Source organism: Pseudophryne corroboree, chromosome 1 (genome assembly GCF_028390025.1).
Source record: "Pseudophryne corroboree isolate aPseCor3 chromosome 1, aPseCor3.hap2, whole genome shotgun sequence".
Classification (NCBI taxonomy): Eukaryota; Metazoa; Chordata; class Amphibia; order Anura; family Myobatrachidae; genus Pseudophryne; species Pseudophryne corroboree.
Genome location: NC_086444.1, coordinates 873,096,045 through 873,121,740, shown reverse-complemented (window position 1 = coordinate 873,121,740; position 25,696 = coordinate 873,096,045). Strand labels below are relative to the sequence as shown.

At 48.1% G+C, this 25,696-nt stretch overlaps 1 protein-coding gene across 1 annotated transcript in view; it reads left to right on the top strand.

Moving 5' to 3' along the window:
- The first annotated feature begins 6,641 nt into the window (after nucleotides 1-6,641).
- The window catches only part of SMU1 (SMU1 DNA replication regulator and spliceosomal factor), a 75,111-nt gene continuing 56,056 nt past the window's right edge, over nucleotides 6,642-25,696 (top strand). Inside the window, exons 1-2 of the mRNA XM_063920059.1 lie at nucleotides 6,642-6,775; nucleotides 9,224-9,434. Of these exons, the coding sequence (XP_063776129.1) occupies nucleotides 6,750-6,775; nucleotides 9,224-9,434 (237 nt within the window). The 5' untranslated portion in view covers nucleotides 6,642-6,749. The remainder of the gene's footprint in view (nucleotides 6,776-9,223; nucleotides 9,435-25,696) is intronic.

Genomic DNA, 25,696 nt, shown 5'->3' with positions numbered 1-25,696 from the left:
ATTCTCAGCCCTTGGGTCTGAGAGGAAGAGGAGGGAATATATAGACCGACTGGAACACCCACAGTGTTACTAGTGCGACCACAGCTATCGCCTGAGAGTCCCTTGACCCAGCGTAAAACCTTTTTTATCTTTTTATTGAGGTGGGACGCCATGTAGTCCACCTGAGGCAGTTTCCATCAATTTGCAAAACTGCGTGAAGACTTCCTGATGAAGTCACCACTTTCCCGGGTGGAGGTCGTGTCCACTCCCGGAATGAACACTGCTGACAGTGCGCTTACTTGATTCTCCGCCCAGCGAAGAATTCTGGTGGCTTCTACCCTCGCCACCCTGCTCCTTGTGCCGCCCTGGCGGTTTACATGAGCCCCTTCGGTCTGACTGGATCAGAACCGGTTGGTCGCGAAGCAGGAACTCCGCTTGACTTAGGGCGTTGTATATGGCCCTTAGTTCCAGGATATTGATGTGAAGGCAAGTCTGTTGGCTTGACCACAAACCTTGGAATTTTCTTCCCTGTGTAACTGCCCCCCACCCTCGGAGGCTTGCATCCGTGGTCACCAGGACCCAGTCCTGAATGCCGAATCTGCGGCCCTCGAGAAGGTGAGCACTCCGCAGCCACCACAGGAGAGACACCCTGGCCCTGGGGGATAGGGTGATTAACCTAAGCATCTGAAGATGTGATCCGGACCACTTGCCCAGTAAGTTCCATTGTCCTTGCATGGAACCAGCCGAAGGGGATGGCCTCGTATGATGCCATCATCCTTCCCAGGACTCGAGTGCAGTGATGCACTGACACCTGTTTTGGTTTTCAATAGATTCCTGACCAGTGTCATGAGCTCCTGAGCTCTCTCTATCGGTAGATAAACCCTCTTCTGGTCTGTGTCTAGGATCATGCCTAGGCGAGGCAGATGAGCTGTAGGAACCAACTGCGACTTCGGAATATATAGAATCCAGTCGTGTTGCCGTTTCACTTCCAGAGAAGGTGATACGCTGTCCAGCAACTGCTCTCTTGATCTCGCTTTTATGAGGCGATCATCCAAGTATGTGATAATAGTGACACCTTGCTTCCGCAGGAGCACCATCATATCTGCCATTACCTTGGTGAAATTGGTAATGACAATCCCGTACCGCAATTCTGAGGTACGCCTGATGAGGTGGATAAATGGGGACACGAAGGTATGCATCCCTTATGTCCCGATTCATTTCAGGCTTGCAATGACCGCTCTTAGCGATTCCATCTTGAACCTGAACCTTTTTAGGTATATGTTCAGGATTTTAATTTAATATGGGTCTAACCGAAACGTCTGGTTTCGGGATTATAACATGGTCGAATAATAACACCCTCTTGTTGAAGGAGGGGACCCTTGACCACCACCTGTTGAAGATACAATTTACGAATTGCAGTTAACACTGGCTCCCTCTCTTGGGGGGAAGCCCGCCGGGTCCTCGGTGAGGGGGCATCTTCTCACAGTCCAGCCTGTATCCCTGCGATACAATTTCTATTGCCCAGGGATCTAACAGGGAGTGAACCCACTTGTGGCTGAACTTACGAAGGCATGTCCCCACCGGGCCTAGCTCCGCCTGTGGAGCCCCAGCGACATGCGGTGGATTTTTGTAGAGGCTGGGGAGGACTTCTGTTCCTGGGGACTAGCTGTGTTGTACAGCTTCTTTCCTCTGCCCCCGGCTCTGACAAGAAAGGACGCACCTCAGACTTTCTTGTTTCTTTATTCGAAAAGCTGCATTTAATAATGTCGTGCTTTCCTAGGCTGTGCAGGAATATAAGGCAAAATATCAGAATTACCAGCTATAGCTGTGGAGACCAGGCCCGAGAATCTTTCTCCACACAATCCTCAGCCTTCCATATGCCTCTTAAGTCGGCATCATCTGTCCAATGTATATTCTACAGGACACGTCAAGCAGAAATCGACATAGCTTTTGTCTCTAGGACCCAGTATACTCATGTCCCTTTGGGCATGCTTGATAATTATATATCTATCACTTAAGACAGCATCTTAAAATATTTATATGCATACTAGGGTCTCAATCTCTGCTGATAAGGTACCTGTCCACGCTGCCACAGCGCTATAAACCCATGCCGACACAATCGCCGGTCTGGGTAGTATACTAGAATGTGCACACTATCTGCAGGATCCCTGAGAATAGCTTGTGCAAACAGGACACCCAAGGGGAAGATTCTCAACACATCCTGGCCCTAGTGGGGAAAGGATACAGCCTGAGAATTCTCTTGTGGGAAGCTGCCGTCTCTTGTCTGGAGATTCACGCTCTTTTTCCTCATGAGAGGAGGGAAATTTACCTCAGCATTCTTCCCCTTAACATGTGTACTCTCGTGTCAGGGACAGATGAGTCATCAGTGATATGCAAATCATCTTTTATTCCAATAATCATATATTGAATATCTTTTAGCCCTCTTGGCTGTAACTTTGCATTATCGTAGTCGACAGTGGAGTTAAACTCCGTGTCGATACTTTGTTATTTTGGATAGTGAGCATAGAGAGACTCTGAAGGACTCTGTGACATAGGGACAGACCAGGGTAGATTTCCTTTCTGTTCCCTAACCTTTTGTGCAATAATTTTACCTCAGCACTTACACATATCCAAACAGGTGTCGGCGTTGTTGACGGAGACACCCTCCCACACACTTATCCGCTCTATCACCTCCTTAGAGAAGCCTTTTACCTCAGACATGTCGACACACGCGTACCGACACACCACACACACAGGGGATGCTCTATTTGAAGACAGTTCCCCCACCAGGCCCTTTGGAGAGACAGAGAGAGAGTATGCCAGCACACACCACAGCGTTATATAATACAGGGATGTACACTATACTGAGTGATTTTTCCCCTATAGTAGCTTATATATACACAGTTTTGCGCCTAAATTTATGTGCCCCCCCTCTCTTTTTTACCCTTTGTGTACCAGGATACTGCAGGGGAGAGCCTGGGGAGCTTCCTTCCAGCTGAGCTGTGAAGAGAAAATGGTGCCGGTGTGCTGAGGAAGAAGGCCCGGCCCCCTCAGCGGCAGGCTTCTGTCCTTTTATGTACTTTAATGGCGGGGGTTAATGCACATATACAGTTTATCAGACCGTATTATGTGCTTTTCGCCAAGTAAGGTAATCTAATTGCTGCCCAGGGCGCCCCCCCCAGCGCCCTGCACCCATCAGTGACCGGAGTGTGTGGTGTGCTAAGGGAGCAATGGCGCACAGCTGCAGTGCTGTGCGCTACCTTAATGAAGACCGGAGTCTTCGGCCGCCGATTTTCAACTTCTCTTCGTTCTTCTGGCTCTGCAAGGGGGATGGCGGCGCGGCTCCGGGACCGGACGACCGAGGACTGGGCCTGTGTTCGATCCCTCTGGAGCTAATGGTGTCCAGTAGCCTTAGAAGCCCAAGCTAGCTGCAAGCAGGTAGGTTTGCTTCTCTCCCCTCAGTCCCACGTAGCAGTGAGTCTGTTGCCAGCAGATCTCATTGAAAATAAAAAACCTAACAAATACTTTCTTTTCTAGGAAGCTCAGGAGAGCCCCTAGGGTGCATCCAGCTCTCGCTGGGCACAGATACTAACTGAGGCCTGGAGGAGGGGCATAGAGGGAGGAGCCAGTGCACACCAGATATAGTACCTAATCTTTCTTTTAAGAGTGCCCAGTCTCCTGCGGAGCCCGTCTATACCCCATGGTCCTTACGGAGTACCCAGCATCCACTAGGACGTCAGAGAAACAAGTATGTTTTTGTGAAATTCAACATATTCCAGCTGAGTCCACTAATTAGGTCTAATTAAAAAACGGACTAAAGATAGTGTTCTGTTGATTATATAGCAGAAACTACTTGAATACGGACATTGCCATGTTATTTTAGAGTATACTAGGGAAAATAAATTGTTTTAACTGTGTATAACTATATAAATAGATAAGATATACTTTGTTGCAAATCTTTAGCGGAGTAAGAGACTGTTTTGATACAAATAAGTTATTAATGTAGTAAATGATTGTAGCAGTCTCTGGAGACTTGGAAAAAGAAAGGGGAGATACCCGTATGGTATACATGGAGAGGGTAAATGTGAATTTTACTATACTGTTGTTGTAAAGTTTTTTTTAAATGATTTTTTTATATTTAAAAAAAATGTAGAAATAAATTAATTAATTCTTTATACACATTATACAGTGTCAGCGCTTTCAAATTCTTCTTTTTCTCTATTTTTGGCTATATAGGGGCTGAGTACCCCTTGTTTGTATGAGAGCAGCGACTGAACTGTAGATTTAATTACTAGGTACCCGGTTGGTGCTGGGAAATTTCTTTGTTTTCCTTTAAGTCTTGTCACTGTTTATGATTTGGAGCTACCCTCAGTACTGCCAATGCAAGAAGTGGCATACAATGGAGTTCTACAGAGGTTACTACATCATATAAAACTGAACAGTCACCTATACACAATAAGAGTAACCATGCTGTCCTTCAGGCCAACAGTCATAAAAATACAGACATGGATTTTACCAGTAACTTATTAAAGCACCTGACTAATGTTATTGAAGGCTGTGGATATTACAGCTACATAAATCTTAATATCTGGAGCATATGCTGATCAGAAGCACTATATTTAAGAGGTCTGACCTGGCAGGATGGTGGTTCAGGTGTATGAACTTAGACTTCCAGAGTCTGGGTGAAAATCAGCATGAGTTAAATGTATATCTATATAATCACTTTTATGGATTCCACATTCATGTAAATGTTTAAAATAAAATATTTTCACACTGGCATTCACAATCAACATATACTTTGAATATGTTGGTATCTGGCTCCAATATGCCTTCTGGAGATATACCCTTCCTCTTCTGCAGTATGTACTGCTAGAGGGGCAGTGGTGAGGAAGGTATCCTGTCCCATGTACTTACCCCTGTCCAGAAATAGCTCTTATCAGGACAACTGTGTGACTCTATTAGAGAACAATAAATATACGAATCAAGAGTTCAGCCTTTTCAACTGATTGGATACCTCCACATTTGTACATTATTCATATATCCAATAATCAGTAGTGTTATATATATTGGCAAATTAGATCAGTTTAATAAGGTCAAAGAAATTCAAGATAAGTGCACCAATAGGGCCCCTGTCACAATATTTTAATATCTCAATTTTCTCTCTATCCATTTTTTTAATATTTCACTTTTTAATACTATTTTTTGGGGGGAGCAATGTATAATATTTTTGTTTAAATTAATCTTAATAAATGTTTTATGTTTTACTGTCTGACAGATTATTGGATAGTGCACCACTTAACTATCATCTTTCCCTTTGCAACGTACTCTAACCATTGGTAGTTGGTAGCACACCATCATTGCGTAATATTATTGAGGCATTATATTCCATTGGGGGTTAGCCGATTTGAACTGCTGCGGTAACTCTCTCTCTTCCCTCATATTCCAAGCCATATACCCAGAAACTTGTATGGCATATGTTTAACATGACTTAGGGGTCTATTCATGAAGCAGTGAAAAGCATGGAGAAGTGAGCCAGTGGAGAAGTTGCCCACGGCAACCAATCAGCATTGAAGTAACATTTATACTTTGCATACTATACAATTGTACGGAGCAGCTGATTGGTTGCCGTGGGCAACTTCTCCACAGGCTCATTTCTCCATGCTTTTTACTGCTTCATGAATAGACCCCTTGATGTTAGAATGCAGCTCCACGTCATATTTCCTCAATAAACAAAGCGATCTAGCTTACATATACAATGGAATGGTACACGAGCATAAAGTCGACAGGAGATTTCTGGGTCAGGCTTAGAAATACCATGGTAGATGCTAGAACCAAGTGTGCTAAAGGACCTCTGACACCAGAGGAAGGGGCTAGGCTAGTGGGATAGTTCTTTCACTATACACGCCACCAACTACTACCTTTAGGTCTATTCATGCCGCAGTGAAAAGGGTGGAGAAGTGAGCCAGTGGAGAAGTTGTCCATGGTAACCAATCAGCATTAAAGTAGCATTATAATTTGCATACTGTATAATTGCATGTTGCTGCTGATTGTTTGCCATGGGCAATTTCTCCACAGGCTCACTTCTCCACTCTTTTCACCGCTTCATGAATAGACCCATAAGAACCTGGTGGCGAACAAAGCGTAGCAGAAAGAGCACCCGTGTCCGAAGCGTGGCGAGTGCATACCTCCCAACATGATCCTCTCCAGGAGGGACAGCATGCTCTGCTACTGGACTTCAATCTTAATTTATGATTGCCCTCAAATGTGGTGAAACACCTTTCTTAAGCATTAACATGTTCAAAATAGGTGTCAGCAATGTTGAATTAAGACAAAAGTCCAGAAGCAGAGCATTCTGTCACTCCTGGAGAGGGTCATGTTGGGATCGAGGGTACATTTCGGGTACCCTGTTCGGCCCTAGCTCCTCCCCCTGGTGACGTCTGAGGTCCTTTCTCCAACTCGGTTTTAGCCATAACCGAAATTCCTCCGCTACAGAAAGCCGCATGCTTGACATGACACATGTCGACACTCAATGACCATAGTCCAAATGTGACAGGCTGACCTACTAGCCACGACAATATTACGAATATCGACAAATCCTAACACACAGTGCTGCCCATACTCTCCCCGCATACTGAGGGCGGAAGTGACGCTCATTGTGTGAGCCGGCGCAGCGCATGTGACGTCAGTGCTGTATTCTGGGCCGGAACTGGTGCTGGAAAGATTCGTAGACAAGTGTATTGCTGAGAAGCTGCGCTGCGACCACCGCCGAGATGTCCATCGAGATAGAATCGTCCGAGTAAGTATGTTACGGCCTAGTGGCGGCCAGTAGAACCCTTTACACGTCCTGCCGGCTGTGCGGTTGCGGAGAAGCAGAGCAGTTAGTTATCCTGCGCTTGCGGACTGTGGGGCAGATTTATTAAGCCTGGTGAAGTGATAAAGTGGAAGGTGATAACGCACCAACCAGTCAGCTCCTAACTGTAATTTTTCAAACCCAGCCTGTAACATGGATGTTAGGAGCTGACTTGCTGGTAAGTTCTGACTTGCTGGTAAGTTATCACCTTCCACTTATAACTTCACCAGGCTTAATAAATCTGCCCCTGTGTAACGTGGCTGTCATAGCATGAATCCTGTTGGTAATCACCTGATTGCCCATGGTTCCTTAGAATTAGTGTATTGCACTGACAATGCATTTGAAAAAATAAAAACATTTGCTTGTGTACTGTAAAACATTTTTTGCACATGTTGGAGAAGTTGCCAGTGTGCGCGTGTTGGAATAGCTCTACATGCCATGTTTGTGATTAAATAATAGCATGTTCATAATGTCACAATATTTTTGAAAGCACCACACAATTTGTGCAATTCCGATAGATGTTCCTGGTGGGTGGCCTTCGTCAGTCGGTGTTCATCTGCTGTGTCATTAGCATAAATTAACAATGGCAGATGAAACAAAAGTTGCAGCCGTTACTGCGTTAGCTTCCACTATAAATCAGGCCCTTAAGTACACACTAGAACAATATTGGACCGATATGTTGTTTCTGGCCCAATAAGAACAACATCGGCTGGATTGTACTGTGTGTACACCTGATCTGTGCAATCCCGTGGTCGTATGCAATCTCTTCTGGTTGGAACTGCTTCACGGCCAACCAGACGATATCACAAGCGACCCGATGCAGTGTAATGAAAGATGGAACAGTGATCATTCTGTCCTTCATTATAGCGTTCTGATGTGTACTGCGCATATGATAGGTCAGCCTGAGATATTGGCCGTGTACACATCCTTCTGATATGGAGACGACCTTACTACACATCGATTTATGGAAATTTATTTTTACAAGCAAAATGACCTGGCATATGCCTGGTCATCTAATTCTGCTCCTTGCACCATCCACCACAATCTTCTGCTATGCTCTCTCTGTGCCTTCCTAAAGTTTTGTGTTCTTGTATATTTTAGTCTTTAAGTTATGTAAGGAGGTGCAATGACAGATGTCCTAAATAGACAGTATTTGTATAGAAAGAGAGGAAGCGACATACCTCAAAATGATGTGTACTGGGTTAAATAAGGGAGATAACAAAATATACATTTTAAAGATCTCTATAAAACATTTTACTAAAACTTACTTACATATTATTGTCTCACTTATCGCACATCGTGCACCAAATTTTAAGGTATCCTGCTTACTGTCTTTCTATACAAATGATGGCAGTCCCGAGTACAGCAACACTAGTCTGGTAACCTCTAATAGCACAAAAACATTGAGACAGTGCCTTACAGATTCACTTTTGTACCAATCCTAGTGAAGAGTTCCAGTCTCCATTACTACAGCACACACTATCACTCATACCCCATTTCCACATGAATGCGCATCAGCCCAGGATTTTTTGGCAGTGGAAAAGGGTCTGACCCAGTACCCCGACCCCGCTCTTTATCCAGGTTGAGATGGTGAGCCTGGGATTTGTTCGGTGATAGACCCAGCAATTTCCCAGGTGTGGTATGCGTGACCTGACCGCCAGTGAGCATACTGACACCGGGATCTCAGCAGCGAAATACCGGCGGGGGTGGCAAGTGCAGCAAGCCCCTTGTGGGTTCGGTGGCGACCGTCGTTCTGTTCCTACTCTATGGGTGATTTAGACACCCACAAGTGGGAATAGTCCCTGTTGGTCGGCATGCCAACTGTCGGGATCTTGAGGTGGGATGTAGGCGTAGGTTATGTGATCGTCTGTCTCCTGACCGCCGGTCACATTACTACATCCCCACTTTCCCAGGTCCGCAGAGGAAAAACCTGAGTTGTCTCTGGATTAACCGGAGTCGTGGCTCAGTATAAAAGGGTCCTAAAAAAATAACCCTGGTAGTGACCAGGGTTTTCCTTGGGTTACGGGGCAGTGTAAACGGGTGACCTGGGTGAGCCGACCCGTGTCCCGTTTACACCATAGGAAGAGCTAGCTCACTGACGCTTGGAGATAATAATCTCCAAGCGTCGGCAGAAGAGTTTTCCACTGCACGGGTCAGAGGCGCAGCGTGAAAGGGTTCTGAACCGGGTTGGACTAGTGTTCAAAATCCTGTGTCGGACCCGGCATATTTACCTGAAGGGGGTAATACTTATCAGAATTTTTTGGGGGAGACTGTGAGTAGGGACTGCAGCAACCAGAGAAATCCCATACAAACACTACATAAAATAAAAAATGGTTTTAAATATAATTTGTTTTAAGTGTCATTGACGAACTAACCATTGTGTTGTTTCCTCAGTGTCATACGTCTTATTATGCAGTACTTGAAAGAAAACAGTTTGCATCGTACATTGGCAACGTTGCAAGAGGAAACCACTGTGTCTTTAAATACCGTGGATAGTATAGAGAGCTTTGTGGCGGACATTAACAGTGGGCATTGGGATACAGTGCTGCAGGCTATTCAGTCACTGAAACTGCCGGACAAGACACTTATTGATCTTTATGAGCAGGTAAATATTGCATGCATTTTACATGACTAGTTTGCTTTTATTTATTTAATAGTAGCTTTTATTGCTTTTACTGGGTGAAACTTATTTTGATCTTCGCTAAAATCAATGTAAGGGAATTGAATAATTGTCCTAGATATATGGCCACAGTATACATCTACATAATGTCTGGATGTTGTTTATTACTGTAGTTAAACTTAAGATAAATCTTATTTTCTTCATCCTCCACTAGGGGGCATAGGGAGACACTGGGTAAAGTTGGAGAGGAGAGTTTGAGCACAAACTAGTTAACTATTTTCTCTAACGTCCTAGTGGATGCTGGGGACTCCGTCAGGACCATGGGGAATAGCGGCTCCGCAGGAGACAGGGCACAAAAAGTAAGCTTTTAGGATCACATGGTGTGTACTGGCTCCTCCCCCTATGACCCTCCTCCAAGCCTCAGTTAGGTTTTTGTGCCCGTCCGAGCAGGGTGCAATCTAGGTGGCTCTCATAAAGAGCTGCTTAGAAAAAGTTTTTTAGGTTTCTTATTTTCAGTGAGTCCTGCTGGCAACAGGCTCACTGCTACGAGGGACTTAGGGGAGAGAAGTGAACTCACCTGCGTGCAGGATGGATTTGCTTCTTAGGCTACTGGACACCATTAGCTCCAGAGGGATCGAACACAGGCCCAGCCATGGAGTCCGGTCCCGGAGCCGTGCCGCCGACCCCCCTTGCAGATGCCGAAGTTGAAGAGGTCCAGAGGTCCGGAAACAGGCGGCAGAAGACTTTCAGTCTTCATAAGGTAGCGCACAGCACTGCAGCTGTGCGCCATTGTTGTCGGCACACTTCACACCAGCGGTCACTGAGGGTGCAGGGCGCTGGGGGGGGCGCCCTGGGCAGCAATGTATAATACCTTTTTCTATGGCTAAAATACATCACATATAGCCCTTGAGGCTATATGGATGTATTTAACCCCTGCCATATATCGCAAACTCCGGGAGAAGAGCCCGCCGTTTTAGGGGGCGGGACCTATTCTCCTCAGCACACAGCGCCATTTTCCTGCTCAGCTCCGCTGTGAGGAAGGCTCCCAGGACTCTCCCCTGCACTGCACTACAGAAACAGGGTAAAACAGAGAAGGGGGGCATATTTTGGCGATATTTTTATATATTAAGCGCATATAACAGAAACAACACCTTTTAGGGTTGTTTATATACATTTTTATAGCGCTTTGGTGTGTGCTGGCAAACTCTCCCTCTGTCTCCCCAAAGGGCTAGTGGGGTCCTGTCTTCGATAAGAGCATTCCCTGTGTGTCTGCTGTGTGTCGGTACGTGTGTGTCGACATGTATGAGGACGATGTTGGTGTGGAGGCGGAGCAATTGCCGGTAATGGTGATGTCACCCCCTAGGGAGTCGACACCGGAATGGATGGCTTTAATTATGGAATTACGTGATAATGTTAGCACGCTGCAAAAGTCAGTTGACGACATGAGACGGCCGGAAAACCAGTTAGTACCTGTCCAGGCGTCTCAGGCACCGTCAGGGGCTGTAAAACGTCCCTTACCTCAGTCAGTCGACACAGGTACCAACACAGATGAATCTAGTGTCGACGGTGAAGAAAGAAACGTATTTTCCAATAGGGCCACACGTTATATGATCACGGCAATGAAGGAGGCTTTGCATATCTCTGATACTGCAGGTACCTCAAAGGGGGGTATTAAGTGGGGTGTGAAAAAACTACCTGTAGCTTTTCCAGAATCAGAGGAATTGAATGACGTGTGTGATGAAGCGTGGGTTAACCCCGATAGAAAACTGCTAATTTCAAAGAAGTTATTGGCATTATACCCTTTCCCACCAGAGGTTAGGGCGCGCTGGGAAACACCCCCTAGGGTGGATAAGGCGCTCACACGCTTATCAAAACAAGTGGCGTTACCGTCTCCTGATACGGACGCCCTCAAGGATCCAGCTGATAGGAGGCTGGAAACTACCCTGAAGAGTATATACACACATACTGGTGTTATACTGCGACCAGCAATAGCCTCAGCCTGGATGTGCAGTGCTGGGGTGGTGTGGTCGGATTCCCTGACTGAAAATATTGATACCCTGGATAGGGACAGTATTTTATTGACTATAGAGCAATTAAAGGATGCTTTTCTTTATATGCGAGATGCTCAGAGGGATATTTGCACTCTGGCATCGAGAGTAAGTGCGATGTCCATATCTGCCAGAAGAAGTTTATGGACGCGACAGTGGTCAGGTGATGCGGATTCCAAACGGCATATGGAAGTATTGCCGTATAAAGGAGAGGAATTATTTGGGGTCGGTCTATCGGATCTGGTGGCCACGGCAACAGCCGGAAAATCCACTTTTTTACCTCAGGTCACCTCCCAACAGAAAAAGACACCGTCTTTTCAGCCGCAGTCCTTTCGTTCCTATAAGAACAAGCGGGCAAAAGGACAGTCATATTTGCCCAGAGGCAAAGGAAGGGGTAAGAGGGTGCAGCAAGCAACTACTTCCCACGAACAGAAGCCCTCCCCGGCTTCTACAAAGCCCTCAGCATGACGCTGGGGCTGTGCAAGCGGACTCAGGGGCGGTGGGGGGTCGACTAAAGATTTTCAGCACACAGTGGGCGCGCTCACAGGTGGACCCTTGGATCCTGCAGGTAGTATCTCAGGGTTACAAGTTGGAATTCGAAAAGTCTCCCCCTCGCCGGTTCCTAAAGTCTGCTTTACCAACGTCTCCCTCAGAAAGGGCGACGGTATTGGAAGCCATTCACAAGCTGTATTCTCAGCAGGTGATAGTCAAGGTACCCCTCCTACAACAGGGAAAGGGGTATTATTCCACACTATTTGTGGTACCGAAGCCGGACGGTTCGGTAAGACCTATTCTAAATCTGAAATCCTTGAACCTGTACATACAGAAATTCAAGTTCAAGATTGAGTCACTCAGAGCAGTGATAGCGAATCTGGAAGAAGGGGACTTCATGGTGTCCCTGGACATAAAAGATGCTTATCTGCATGTCCCAATTTACCCTTCACACCAAGGGTATCTCAGGTTCGTGATACAAAACTGTCATTATCAGTTTCAAACGCTGCCGTTTGGTTTGTCCACGGCACCTCGGGTCTTTACCAAGGTAATGGCCGAAATGATGGTTCTTCTACGAAGAAAAGGCGTATTAATTATCCCTTACTTGGACGATCTCCTGATAAGGGCAAGGTCCAGAGAACAGCTGGAAGTCGGAGTAGCACTAACCCAAGTAGTGCTTCAACAACACGGGTGGATTCTGAATCTTCCAAAATCTCAATTGACCCCGACGACACGTCTGCTGTTCCTGGGAATGATTCTGGACACTGTTCAGAAAAAGGTGTTTCTCCCGGAGGAGAAAGCAAGGGAGTTATCCGAACTTGTCAGGAACCTCCTAAAACCAGGAAATGTGTCAGTACATCAATGCACAAGAGTCCTGGGAAAGATGGTGGCTTCTTACGAAGCAATTCCATTCGGCAGAATCCACGCACGAATATTTCAGTGGGATCTGCTGGACAAATGGTCCGGATCGCATCTGCACATGCATCAGCGGATAACACTGTCACCAAGAACAAGGGTGTCTCTTCTGTGGTGGTTGCAGAGTGCCCATCTGTTAGAGGGCCGCAGATTCGGCATACAGGACTGGGTCCTGGTGACTACGGATGCCAGCCTACGAGGCTGGGGAGCAGTCACACAGGGAAGAAACTTCCAGGGCGTGTGGTCAAACCTGGAGACGTCTCTTCACATAAATATACTGGAGCTAAGAGCGATTTACAATGCTCTAAGCCTGGCAAAACCGCTGCTTCAGGGTCAGCCGGTGTTGATCCAGTCGGACAACATCACGGCAGTCGCCCACGTAAACAGACAGGGTGGCACGAGAAGCAGAAGAGCAATGACAGAAGCTGCAAGGATTCTTCGCTGGGCGGAAAATCATGTCATAGCACTGTCAGCAGTGTTCATTCCGGGAGTGGACAACTGGGAAGCAGACTTCCTCAGCAGACACGACCTCCACCCGGGAGAGTGGGGACTTCATCCAGAAGTCTTCCACATGATTGTGAACCGTTGGGAAAAACCAAAGGTGGACATGATGGCGTCCCGCCTCAACAAGAAACTGGACAGATATTGCGCCAGGTCAAGAGACCCTCAGGCAATAGCTGTGGACGCTCTGGTAACACCGTGGGTGTACCAGTCCGTGTATGTGTTTCCTCCTCTGCCTCTCATACCAAAGGTACTGAGAATTATACGGCTACGGGGAGTAAGAACAATACTCGTGGCTCCGGATTGGCCGAGAAGGACTTGGTACCCGGAACTTCAAGAGATGCTCACGGAAGAGCCGTGGCCTCTACCGTTAAGAAGGGATCTGCTTCAGCAGGGACCTTGTATGTTCCAAGACTTACCGCGACTGCGTTTGACGGCATGGCGGTTGAACGCCGGATTCTAAAAGAAAAGGGCATTCCAGAGGAAGTTATTCCTACCTTGATTAAAGCCAGGAAGGAAGTGACCGCACAACATTATCACCGCATTTGGAGAAAATATGTTGCGTGGTGTGAGGCCAAGAAGGCCCCAACGGAGGAATTTCAATTGGGTCGATTCCTACATTTCCTGCAAACAGGATTGTCTATGGGCCTCAAATTGGGGTCTATTAAGGTTCAAATTTCGGCCTTATCGATTTTCTTCCAGAAAGAATTGGCTTCAGTGCCTGAAGTACAAACCTTTGTCAAAGGTGTACTACATATACAGCCCCCGATTGTGCCTCCAGTGGCACCATGGGATCTCAACGTAGTTTTGGATTTTCTCAAATCCCATTGGTTTGAGCCGCTCAAATCGGTAGATTTGAAGTATCTTACATGGAAAGTAACCATGCTACTGGCCCTGGCTTCAGCCAGGAGAGTATCAGAGTTGGCAGCTTTATCGTACAAAAGCCCATATCTGATTTTCCATTCGGACAGGGCAGAACTGCGGACGCGTCCTCCGTTTCTGCCTAAGGTGGTTTCGGCTTTTCACTTGAACCAGCCTATTGTGGTGCCTGCGGCTACTAGCGACTTGGAGGACTCCAAGTTGCTGGACGTTGTCAGAGCATTGAAAATATATATTTCAAGGACGGCTGGAGTCAGAAAATCTGACTCGCTGTTTATCCTCTATGCACCCAACAAGATGGGTGCTCCTGCGTCTAAGCAGACGATTGCTCGTTGGATCTGTAGCACAATCCAACTTGCACATTCTGTGGCAGGCCTGCCACAGCCTAAATCTGTAAATGCCCACTCCACAAGGAAGGTGGGCTCATCTTGGGCGGCTGCCCGAGGGGTCTCGGCATTACAACTTTGCCGAGCAGCTACGTGGTCAGGGGAGAACACGTTTGTAAAATTTTACAAATTTGATACTCTGGCTAAGGAGGACCTGGAGTTCTCTCATTCGGTGCTGCAGAGTCATCCGCACTCTCCCGCCCGTTTGGGAGCTTTGGTATAATCCCCATGGTCCTGACGGAGTCCCCAGCATCCACTAGGACGTTAGAGAAAATAAGAATTTACTTACCGATAATTCTATTTCTCATAGTCCGTAGTGGATGCTGGGCGCCCATCCCAAGTGCGGATTGTCTGCAATACTTGTACATAGTTATTGTTACAAAAATCGGGTTATTATTGTTGTGAGCCATCTTTTCAGAGGCTTCTTCGTTGTTATCATACTGTTAACTGGGTTCAAATCACAAGTTGTACGGTGTGATTGGTGTGGCTGGTATGAGTCTTACCCGGGATTCAAGATCCTTCCTTATTGTGTACGCTCGTCCGGGCACAGTACCTAACTGAGGCTTGGAGGAGGGTCATAGGGGGAGGAGCCAGTACACACCATGTGATCCTAAAAGCTTACTTTTTGTGCCCTGTCTCCTGCGGAGCCGCTATTCCCCATGGTCCTGACGGAGTCCCCAGCATCCACTACGGACTATGAGAAATAGAATTATCGGTAAGTAAATTCTTATTTTTTTCTCTGACGTCCTAGTGGATGCTGGGAACTCCGTAAGGACCATGGGGAATAGCGGGCTCCGAAGGAGGCTGGGCACTCTAGAAAGATTTGACTACCTGGTGTGCACTGGCTCCTCCCACTATGACCCTCCTCCAAGCCTCAGTTAGATTTTGTGCCCGGCCGAGGTTGGATGCACACTAGGGGCTCTCCTGAGCCCTTAGAAAGAAAGTATAGATTTAGGTTTTTTATTTTCGGTGAGACCTGCTGGCAACAGGCTCACTGCAGCGAGGGACTAAGGGGAGAAGAAGCGAACTCGCCTGCTTGCAGCCGGATTGGGCTTCTTAGGCTACTGGACACCATTAGCTCCAGAGGGATCGACCGCAGGCCCAGTCCTTGGTGTTCGGTCCCGGAGCCGCGCCGCCGTCCCCCTTACAGAGCCAGAAGCAAGAAGAGGTCCGGAAAATCGGCGGCAGAAGACATCAGTCTTCACCAAGGTAGCGCACAGCACTGCAGCTGTGCGCCATTGCTCCTCACACACACTTCACACTCCGGTCACTGAGGGTGCAGGGCGCTGGGGGGGGGCGCCCTGAGAAGCAATAATAACACCTTGGCTGGCAAAGATACCACAATATATAGCCCCAGAGGCTATATATGTGGAAAATACCCCTGCCAGAATATAGAAAAAAGCGGGAGAATAGTCCGCGGAAAAGGGGCGGAGCTATCTCCCACAGCACACTGGCGCCATTTCTCCTTCACAGATCCGCTGGAAGGAAGCTTCCTGGCTCTCCCCTGCAGTCTACACTACAGAAAAGGGTAAAAACAGAGAGGGGGGGCACTAAATTTAGGCGCAGTATTAATTATATAGAAAAAGCAGCTATAGGGGACATAACTCAGTTAGTCCCTGCATTATATAGCGCTCTGGTGTGTGCTGGCATACTCTCACTCTGTCCCCCCAAAGGGCTTTTGTGGGTCCTGTCCTCAGTTGGAGCATTCCTTGTGTGTGTGTCGGTACGGCTGTGTCGACATGTTTGATGAGGATAATGATGTGGAGACGGAGCAGATGCCTTTAGAAGGGATGTCACCCCCTGCGGGGCAGACACCTGAGTGGTTGAGCTTATGGAAAGAAATGAGTGCACGTATAGACTCCTTACATAAGAAATTTGACGACATGCCAAATGTGGGACAGCCGACTTCTCAGCTCGTGCCTGTCCAGGCGTCGCACAGGTCATCAGGGGCTCTAAAACGCCCGCTACCTCAGACCGCAGACCCAGATGTCGACACTGATACTGACACCAGTGTCGACGACGATGAGTCTAACCTGATGCCCACTAAGACCATTCACTGCATGATTGAGGCAATGAAAGAGGTGTTACACATTTCTGATATAAATACAGGTACCACTAAAAAGGGTATTATGTTTGGGGAGAAAAAACTACCCGTAGTTTTTCCCCCATCAGATGAATTAAATGAAGTGTGTGAAGAAGCGTGGGCTTTCCCTGATAAAAAATTGGTAATTCCTAAGAAGGTACTAATGGCGTTCCCTTTCCCGCCAGAGGATAGGTCACGTTGGGAAACACCTCCTAGGGTGGATAAAGCGCTCACACGTTTGTCTAAAAAGGTGGCACTACCGTCTCCGGATACGGCCGCCCTCAAGGAACCTGCTGATAGAAAGCAGGAGGCGATCCTGAAGTCTGTATATACACACTCAGGCATTATACTTAGGCCAGCTATTGCGTCAGCTTGGATGTGCAGTGCTGCCGCTGCGTGGTCAGATAAACTGTCAGAAAATATTGACACATTAGACAGAGACACGATCCTGTTAACCATAGACCATATAAAAGACTCAGTCTTATATATGAGAGATGCACAGAGGGAAATCTGCCGACTGGCATCTAAAGTAAGTGCATTGTCCATTTCTGCTAGGAGAGGCTTATGGACTCGCCAGTGGACAGGAGATGCAGATTCTAAAAGGCACATGGAAGTGTTGCCATATAAGGGTGAGGAATTATTTGGGGATGGTCTCTCGGACCTAGTTTCCACAGCAACGTCTGGGAAGTCAGCATTTTTACCCCATGTCCCCTCACAGCCTAAGAAGGCGCCGTTTTATCAGGTTCAGTCCTTTCTGACCCAGAAAAACAGGCGTGGAAAAGGCGGGTCTTTTCTATCCAGAGTCAGAGGTAGGGGAAAAAGGCTGCAACAAACAGCAGGTTCCCAGGAGCAAAAGTCCTCCCCCGCTTCTTCTGACAAGTCTGCCGCATGACGGTGGGGCTCCACAGGCGGAGCCAGGTACGGTGGGGGGCCGCCTCAAGAATTTCAGCGATCAGTGGGCTCGCTCACAGGTGGATCCCTGGATCCTTCAAATAGTATCTCAGGGGTACAAACTGGAATTCGAGGCGTCTCCACCCCACCGGTTCCTAAAATCTGCCTTGCCGATTGCTCCCTCAGACAGGGAGGCGGTGCTAGCGGCAATTCACAAGCTGTATTCCCAGCAGGTGATAATCAAGGTACCCCTACTTCAACAAGGCCGGGGTTACTATTCCACACTATTTGTGGTACCGAAACCGGACGGTTCGGTGAGACCCATTTTAAATTTGAAATCCTTGAACACATACATAAAAAAATTCAAGTTCAAGATGGAATCGCTCAGGGCGATTATTGCGAGCCTGGACAAGGGAGTTTTAATTATCCCGTACTTGGCTGATCTCCTAATAAAAGCGAGGTCCAAGGAACAGTTGTTGGTGGGAGTAGCACTATCTCAGGAGGTGCTGCACCAGCACGGCTGGATTCTGAATATCCCAAAGTCACAGCTGGTTCCGACGACACGGCTACTGTTCCTGGGTATGATTCTGGATACAGTCCAGAAAAAAGTGTTTCTCCCGGAGGAGAAAGCCAGGGAGTTGTCATCTCTAGTCAGAGACCTCCTGAAACCAAAACAGGTATCAGTGCATCGCTGCACGCGGGTCCTGGGAAAGATGGTGGCTTCTTACGAAGAAATTCCCTTCGGCAGGTTCCATGCCAGAATCTTTCAGTGGGACCTGTTGGACCAGTGGTCCGGATCGCATCTTCAGATGCATCGCTTAATAACCCTGTCTCCAAGAACCAGGGTGTCTCTACTGTGGTGGCTGCAGAGTGCCCATCTTCTAGAGGGCCGCAGGTTCGGCATACAGGACTGGGTCCTGGTGACCACGGATGCCAGCCTTCGAGGCTGGGGGGCAGTCACACAGGGAAGAAACTTCCAAGGACTATGGTCGAGTCAGGAGACTTCCCTTCACATAAATATTCTGGAACTAAGGGCCATCTACAATGCCCTAAGTCAAGCAAAATCCCTGCTCCTACACCAGCCGGTGCTGACCCAGTCAGACAACATCACGGCAGTCGCCCATGTAAATCGACAGGGCGGCACAAGAAGCAGGATGGCGATGGCAGAAGCCACAAGAATTCTCCGATGGGCGGAAAATCATGTACTAGCACTGTCAGCAGTGTTCATTCCGGGAGTGGACAACTGGGAAGCAGACTTCCTCAGCAGACACGACCTCCACCCGGGAGAGTGGGGACTTCATCCAGAAGTCTTCCAGATGCTGGTAAACCGTTGGGAAAACCCACAGGTGGACATGATGGCGTCCCGCCTCAACAAAAAGTTAACAAGATATTGCGCCAGGTCAAGGGACCCTCAGGCGATAGCTGTGGACGCTCTAGTGACACCGTGGGTGTACCAGTCGGTTTATGTGTTCCCTCCTCTGCCTCTCATACCAAAGGTATTGAGAATAATAAGAAAGTGTGGAGTAAACACAATTCTCGTGGTTCCGGATTGGCCAAGACAAGCGTGGTACCCGGAACTTCAAGAGATGCTCTCAGAGGACCCGTGGCCTCTACCGCTCAGACAGGACCTGCTACAGCAGGGGCCCTGTCTGTTCCAAGACTTACCGCGGCTGCGTTTGACGGCATGGCGGTTGAACACCGGATCCTAAAGGAAAAGGGTATTCCGGAAGAAGTCATTCCTACGCTTATTAAGGCCAGGAAAGATTTTACGGCAAAGCATTATCACCGCATATGGCGGAAATATGTTGCATGGTGCGAGGCCAAAAAGGCCCCAACAGAGGAATTTCAACTAGGTCGATTTCTGCATTTCCTGCAAGCAGGAGTGAATATGGGCCTAAAACTAGGCTCCATTAAAGTACAGATCTCGGCTCTGTCGATTTTCTTTCAAAAAGAACTAGCCTCAGTACCTGAAGTTCAGACATTTGTGAAAAGAGTGCTGCATATTCAGCCCCCGTTTGTTCCTCCTGTGGCACCTTGGGATCTCAACGTGATGTTGAGTTTCTTAAAATCACGTTGGTTTGAGCAACTAAAATATATCACGTGGAAAGTGGTCATGTTATTGGCCTTGGCTTCAGCCAGGCGAGTGTCAGAATTGGCGGCTTTATCATGTAAAAGCCCTTATCTGATTTTCCATATGGATAGGGCAGAATTGAGGACTCGTCCCCAATTTCTCCCTAAGGTGGTGTCAGCGTTGTGGTGCCTGCGGCTACTAGGGAATTGGAGGACTCCAAGTTGCTAGACGTTGTCAGGGCCCTGAAAATATGTTTCCAGGACGACTGGAGTCAGAAAATCTGACTCGCTGTTTATCCTGTATGCACCCAACAAGCTGGGTGCTCCTGCTTCTAAGCAGTCTATTGCTCGCTGGATTTGTAGTACAATTCAGCTTGCACATTCTGTGGCAGGCCTGCCACAGCCAAAATCTGTAAATGCCCATTCCACAAGGAAGGTGGGCTCATCTTGGGCGGCTGCCCGAGGGGTCTCGGCTTTACAACTTTGCCGAGCAGCTACTTGGTCAGGGGCAAACACGTTTGCAAAATTCTACAAATTTGATACCCTGGCTGAGGAGGACCTAGAGTTCTCTCATTCGGTGCTGCAGAGTCATCCGCACTCTCCCGCCCGTTTGGGAGCTTTGGTATAATCCCCATGGTCCTTACGGAGTTCCCAGCATCCACTAGGACGTCAGAGAAAATAAGAATTTACTCACCGGTAATTCTATTTCTCGTAGTCCGTAGTGGATGCTGGGCGCCCATCCCAAGTGCGGATTGTCTGCAATACTTGTAAATAGTTATTGTTAACTAAAGGGTTATTGTTGAGCCATCTGTTGAGAGGCTCAGTTGTTTTCATACTGTTAACTGGGTATAGTATCACGAGTTGTACGGTGTGATTGGTGTGGCTGGTAAGAGTCTTACCCGGGATTCTAAATCCTTCCTTATTATGTCAGCTCGTCCGGGCACAGTGTCCTAACTGAGGCTTGGAGGAGGGTCATAGTGGAAGGAGCCAGTGCACACCAGGTAGTCATAAATCTTTCTAGAGTGCCCAGCCTCCTTTCGGAGCCCGCTATTCCCCATGGTCCTTACGGAGTTCCCAGCATCCACTACGGACTACGAGAAATAGAATTACCGGTGAGTAAATTCTTATTTCTCTAACGTCCTAAGTGGATGCTGGGGACTCCGTCAGGACCATGGGGGATAGCGGCTCCGCAGGAGACAGGGCACAAAAATAAAGCTTTAGGATTAGGTGGTGTGTACTGGCTCCTCCCCCTATGACCCTCCTCCAAGCCTCAGTTAGGTTTTTGTGCCCGTCCGAGCAGGGTGCAATCTAGGTGGCTCTCCTAAAGAGCTGCTTAGAAAAAGTTTTTAGGTTTTTTATTTTCAGTGAGTCCTGCTGGCAACAGGCTCACTGCATCGAGGGACTTAGGGGAGAGAATTTCAACTCACCTGCGTGCAGGATGGATTGGATTCTTAGGCTACTGGACACCATTAGCTCCAGAGGGAGTCGGAACACAGGTCTCACCCTGGGGTTCGTCCCGGAGCCGCGCCGCCGACCCCCCTTACAGATGCTGAAGATTGAAGGTCCGGAAACAGGCGGCAGAAGGCTCTTCAGTCTTCATAAAGGTAGCGCACAGCACTGCAGCTGTGCGCCATTGTTGTCACACACTTCACACCAAGCGGTCACGGAGGGTGCAGGGCGCTGCTGGGGGCGCCCTGGGCAGCAATATTTAATACCTTTATGGCAAAAGAATACATCACATATAGCCATTGAGGCTATATGTATGTATTTAACCCATGCCAGATATCTAAAACTCCGGGAGAAAAACCCGCCGAAATAGGGGGCGGGGCTTATTCTCCTCAGCACACAGCGCCATTTTCCTGCTCAGCTCCGCTGTGAGGAAGGCTCCCAGGACTCTCCCCTGCACTGCACTACAGAAACAGGGTAAAACAGAGAGGGGGGGGCATTTTTTGGCGATATTTTGATATATTTAAGCTGCTATAAGGAACAACACTTATATAAGGTTGTTCCCATATATATATTATAGCGCTTGGGTGTGTGCTGGCAAACTCTCCCTCTGTCTCCCCAAAGGGCTAGTGGGGTCCTGTCTTCGATAAGAGCATTCCCTGTGTGTCTGCTGTGTGTCGGTACGTGTGTGTCGACATGTATGAGGACGATGTTGGTGTGGAGGCAGAGCAATTGCCGATAATGGTGATGTCACCCCCCAGGGAGTCGACACCGGAATGGATGGCTTTGTTTATGGAATTACGTGATAATGTCAGCACATTACAAAAATCAGTTGACGACATGAGACGGCCGGCAAACCAGTTAGTACCTGCCCAGGCGTCTCAGACACCGTCAGGGGCTGTAAAGCGCCCTTTACCTCAGTCGGTCGACACAGACCCAGACACTGAATCTAGTGTCGACGGTGATGAAACAAACGTATTTTCAAGTAGGGCCACACGTTATATGATCACGGCAATGAAGGAGGCTTTGCATATCTCTGATACTGCAAGTACCACAAAAAGGGGTATTATGTGGGGGGTGAAAAAACTACCTGTAGTTTTTCCTGAATCAGAGGAATTAAATGATGTATGTGATGAAGCGTGGGTTAACCCAGATAGAAAAATGCTAATTTCAAAAAAGTTATTAGCATTATACCCTTTCCCGCCAGAGGTTAGGGCGCGCTGGGAAACACCCCCTAAGGTGGATAAGGCGCTCACACGCTTATCAAAACAAGTGGCGTTACCGTCTCCTGATACGGCCGCCCTCAAGGATCCAGCTGATAGGAGACTGGAAACTACCCTAAAAAGTATATACACACATACTGGTGTTATACTACGACCAGCCATCGCCTCAGCCTGGATGTGCAGTGCTGGGGTCGTCTGGTTGGATTCCCTGACTGAAAATATTGATACCCTGGATAGGGACAGTATTTTATTGACTATAGAGCAATTAAAGGATGCTTTCCTTTATATGCGAGATGCTCAGAGAGATATTTGCACTCTGGCATCGAGAGTAAATGCGATGTCCATATCTGCCAGAAGGAGTTTATGGACGCGACAGTGGTCAGGTGATGCGGATTCCAAACGACATATGGAAGTATTGCCGTATAAAGGGGAGGAATTATTTGGCGTCGGTCTATCGGATCTGGTGGCCACGGCAACTGCCGGAAAATCCACCTTTTTACCTCAGACCCCCTCCCAACAGAAAAAGACACCGTCTTTTCAGCCGCAGTCCTTTCGGTCCTATAAGAACAAGCGGACAAAAGGACAGTCATATCTGCCTCGGGGCAGAGGAAGGGGTAAGAGAGGGCAGCAAGCAGCCCCTGCCCAGGAACAGAAGCCCTCCCAGGGTTCTGCAAAGCCCTCAGCATGACGCTGGGGCCTTACAAGCGGAACTCAGGAGCGGTGGGGGGTCGACTCAAGAATTTCAGCGCACAGTGGGCTTGCTCACAGGTGGACCCCTGGATTCTGCAGGTAGTATCTCAGGGTTACAGGTTGGAATTCGAGAAGTCTCCCCCTCGCCGGTTCCTAAAGTCTGCTTTGCCAACGTCTCCCTCAGACAGGGCGACGGTATTGGAAGCCATTCACAAGCTGTTTTCTCAGCAGGTGATAGTCAAGGTACCCCTCCTACAACAGGGAAAGGGGTATTACTCCACGCTATTTGTGGTACAGAAGCCGGACGGCTCGGTAAGACCTATTCTAAATCTGAAATCTTTGAACCTGTACATACAAAAATTCAAGTTCAAGATGGAGTCACTCAGAGCAGTGATAGCGAATCTGGAAGAAGGGGACTTTATGGTGTCCCTGGACATAAAGGATGCTTACCTGCATGTCCCAATTTGCCCTTCACATCAAGGGTACCTCAGGTTCGTGATGCAAAACTGTCATTATCAGTTTCAGACGCTGCCGTTTGGATTGTCCACGGCACCTCGGGTCTTTACCAAGGTAATGGCCGAAATGATGATTCTTCTGCGAAGAAGAGGCGTATTAATTATCCCTTACTTGGACGATCTCCTGATAAGGGCAAGGTCCAGAGAATAGCTGGAGGACGGAGTAGCACTAACCCAATTAGTGCTGCAACAACACGGGTGGATTCTGAATTTTCCAAAATCTCAGTTGACCCCGACGACACGTCTGCTGTTCCTGGGAATGATTCTGGACACGGTTCAGAAAAAGGTGTTTCTTCCGGAGGAGAAAGCCAGGGAGTTATCCGAACTTGTCAGGAACCTCCTAAAACCAGGGAAAGTGTCTGTGCATCAATGCACAAGAGTCCTGGGAAAGATGGTGGCTTCTTACGAAGCGATTCCATTCGGCAGATTCCACGCACGAACTTTCCAGTGGGATCTGCTGGACAAATGGTCCGGATCACATCGGCAGATGCATCAGCGGATAACCTTATCGCCACGGACAAGGGTGTCTCTTCTGTGGTGGTTGCAGAGTGCTCATCTGTTAGAGGGCCGCAGATTCGGCATACAGGACTGGGTCCTGGTGACCACGGATGCCAGTCTGAGAGGCTGGGGAGCGGTCACACAGGGAAGAAACTTCCAGGGAGTATGGTCAAGCCTGGAGATGTCTCTTCACATAAATATACTGGAGCTAAGAGCGATTTACAATGCTCTAAGTCTGGCAAAACCCCTGCTTCAGGGTCAGCCGGTGTTGATCCAGTCGGACAACATCACGGCAGTCGCCCACGTAAACAGACAGGGCGGCACAAGAAGCAGGACAGCAATGGCAGAAGCTGCAAGGATTCTTCGCTGGGCGGAAGATCATGTGATCGCACTGTCAGCAGTATTCATTCCGGGAGTGGACAACTGGGAAGCAGACTTCCTCAGCAGACACGATCTACACCCGGGAGAGTGGGGACTTCATCCAGAAGTCTTCCACATGATTGTGAACCGTTGGGAAAAACCAATGGTGGATATGATGGCGTCCCGCCTCAACAAAAAACTGGACAGGTATTGCGCCAGGTCAAGAGACCCTCAGGCAATAGCTGTGGACGCTCTGGTAACACCGTGGGTGTTCCAGTCAGTGTATGTGTTTCCTCCTCTGCCTCTCATACCAAAAGTACTGAGAATTATACGGCAAAGGGGAGTAAGAACGATACTCGTGGCTTCGGATTGGCCAAGAAGAACTTGGTACCCGGAACTTCAAGAGATGCTCACGGAGGATCCGTGGCCTCTACCTCTAAGACGGGACCTGCTTCAGCAGGGACCGTGTCTATTCCAAGACTTACCGCGGCTGCGTTTGACGGCATGGCGGTTGAACGCCGAAATCTAAGGGAAAAAGGCATTCCGGAAGAGGTCATTCCTACACTGGTAAAAGCCAGGAAGGAGGTGACTGCACAACATTATCACCGCATTTGGAGAAAATATGTTGCGTGGTGTGAGGCCAGGAAGGCCCCCACGGAGGAATTTCAACTGGGTCGATTCCTACATTTCCTGCAAACAGGATTGTCTATGGGCCTCAAATTGGGGTCCATTAAGGTTCAAATTTCGGCCCTGTCGATTTTCTTCCAGAAAGAATTGGCTTCAGTTCCTGAAGTCCAGACTTTTGTAAAAGGAGTACTACATATACAGCCCCCGGTTGTGCCCCCAGTGGCACCGTGGGATCTTAATGTAGTCTTGGATTTTCTCAAATCCCATTGGTTTGAGCCGCTCAAATCGGTGGAGTTGAAGTATCTTACATGGAAAGTAACCATGCTACTGGCCCTGGCTTCAGCCAGGAGAGTATCAGAATTGGCGGCTTTATCATATAAGAGCCCATATCTGATTTTCCATACGGACAGGGCAGAACTGCGGACGCGTCCTCATTTTCTGCCTAAGGTGGTGTCAGCGTTTCACCTGAACCAGCCTATTGTGGTGCCTGCGGCTACTAATGATTTGGAGGATTCCAAGTTGTTGGACGTGGTCCGGGCATTGAAAATATATATTTCAAGAACGGCGGGAGTCAGAAAGTCTGACTCACTGTTTATATTGTATGCACCCAACAAGATGGGTGC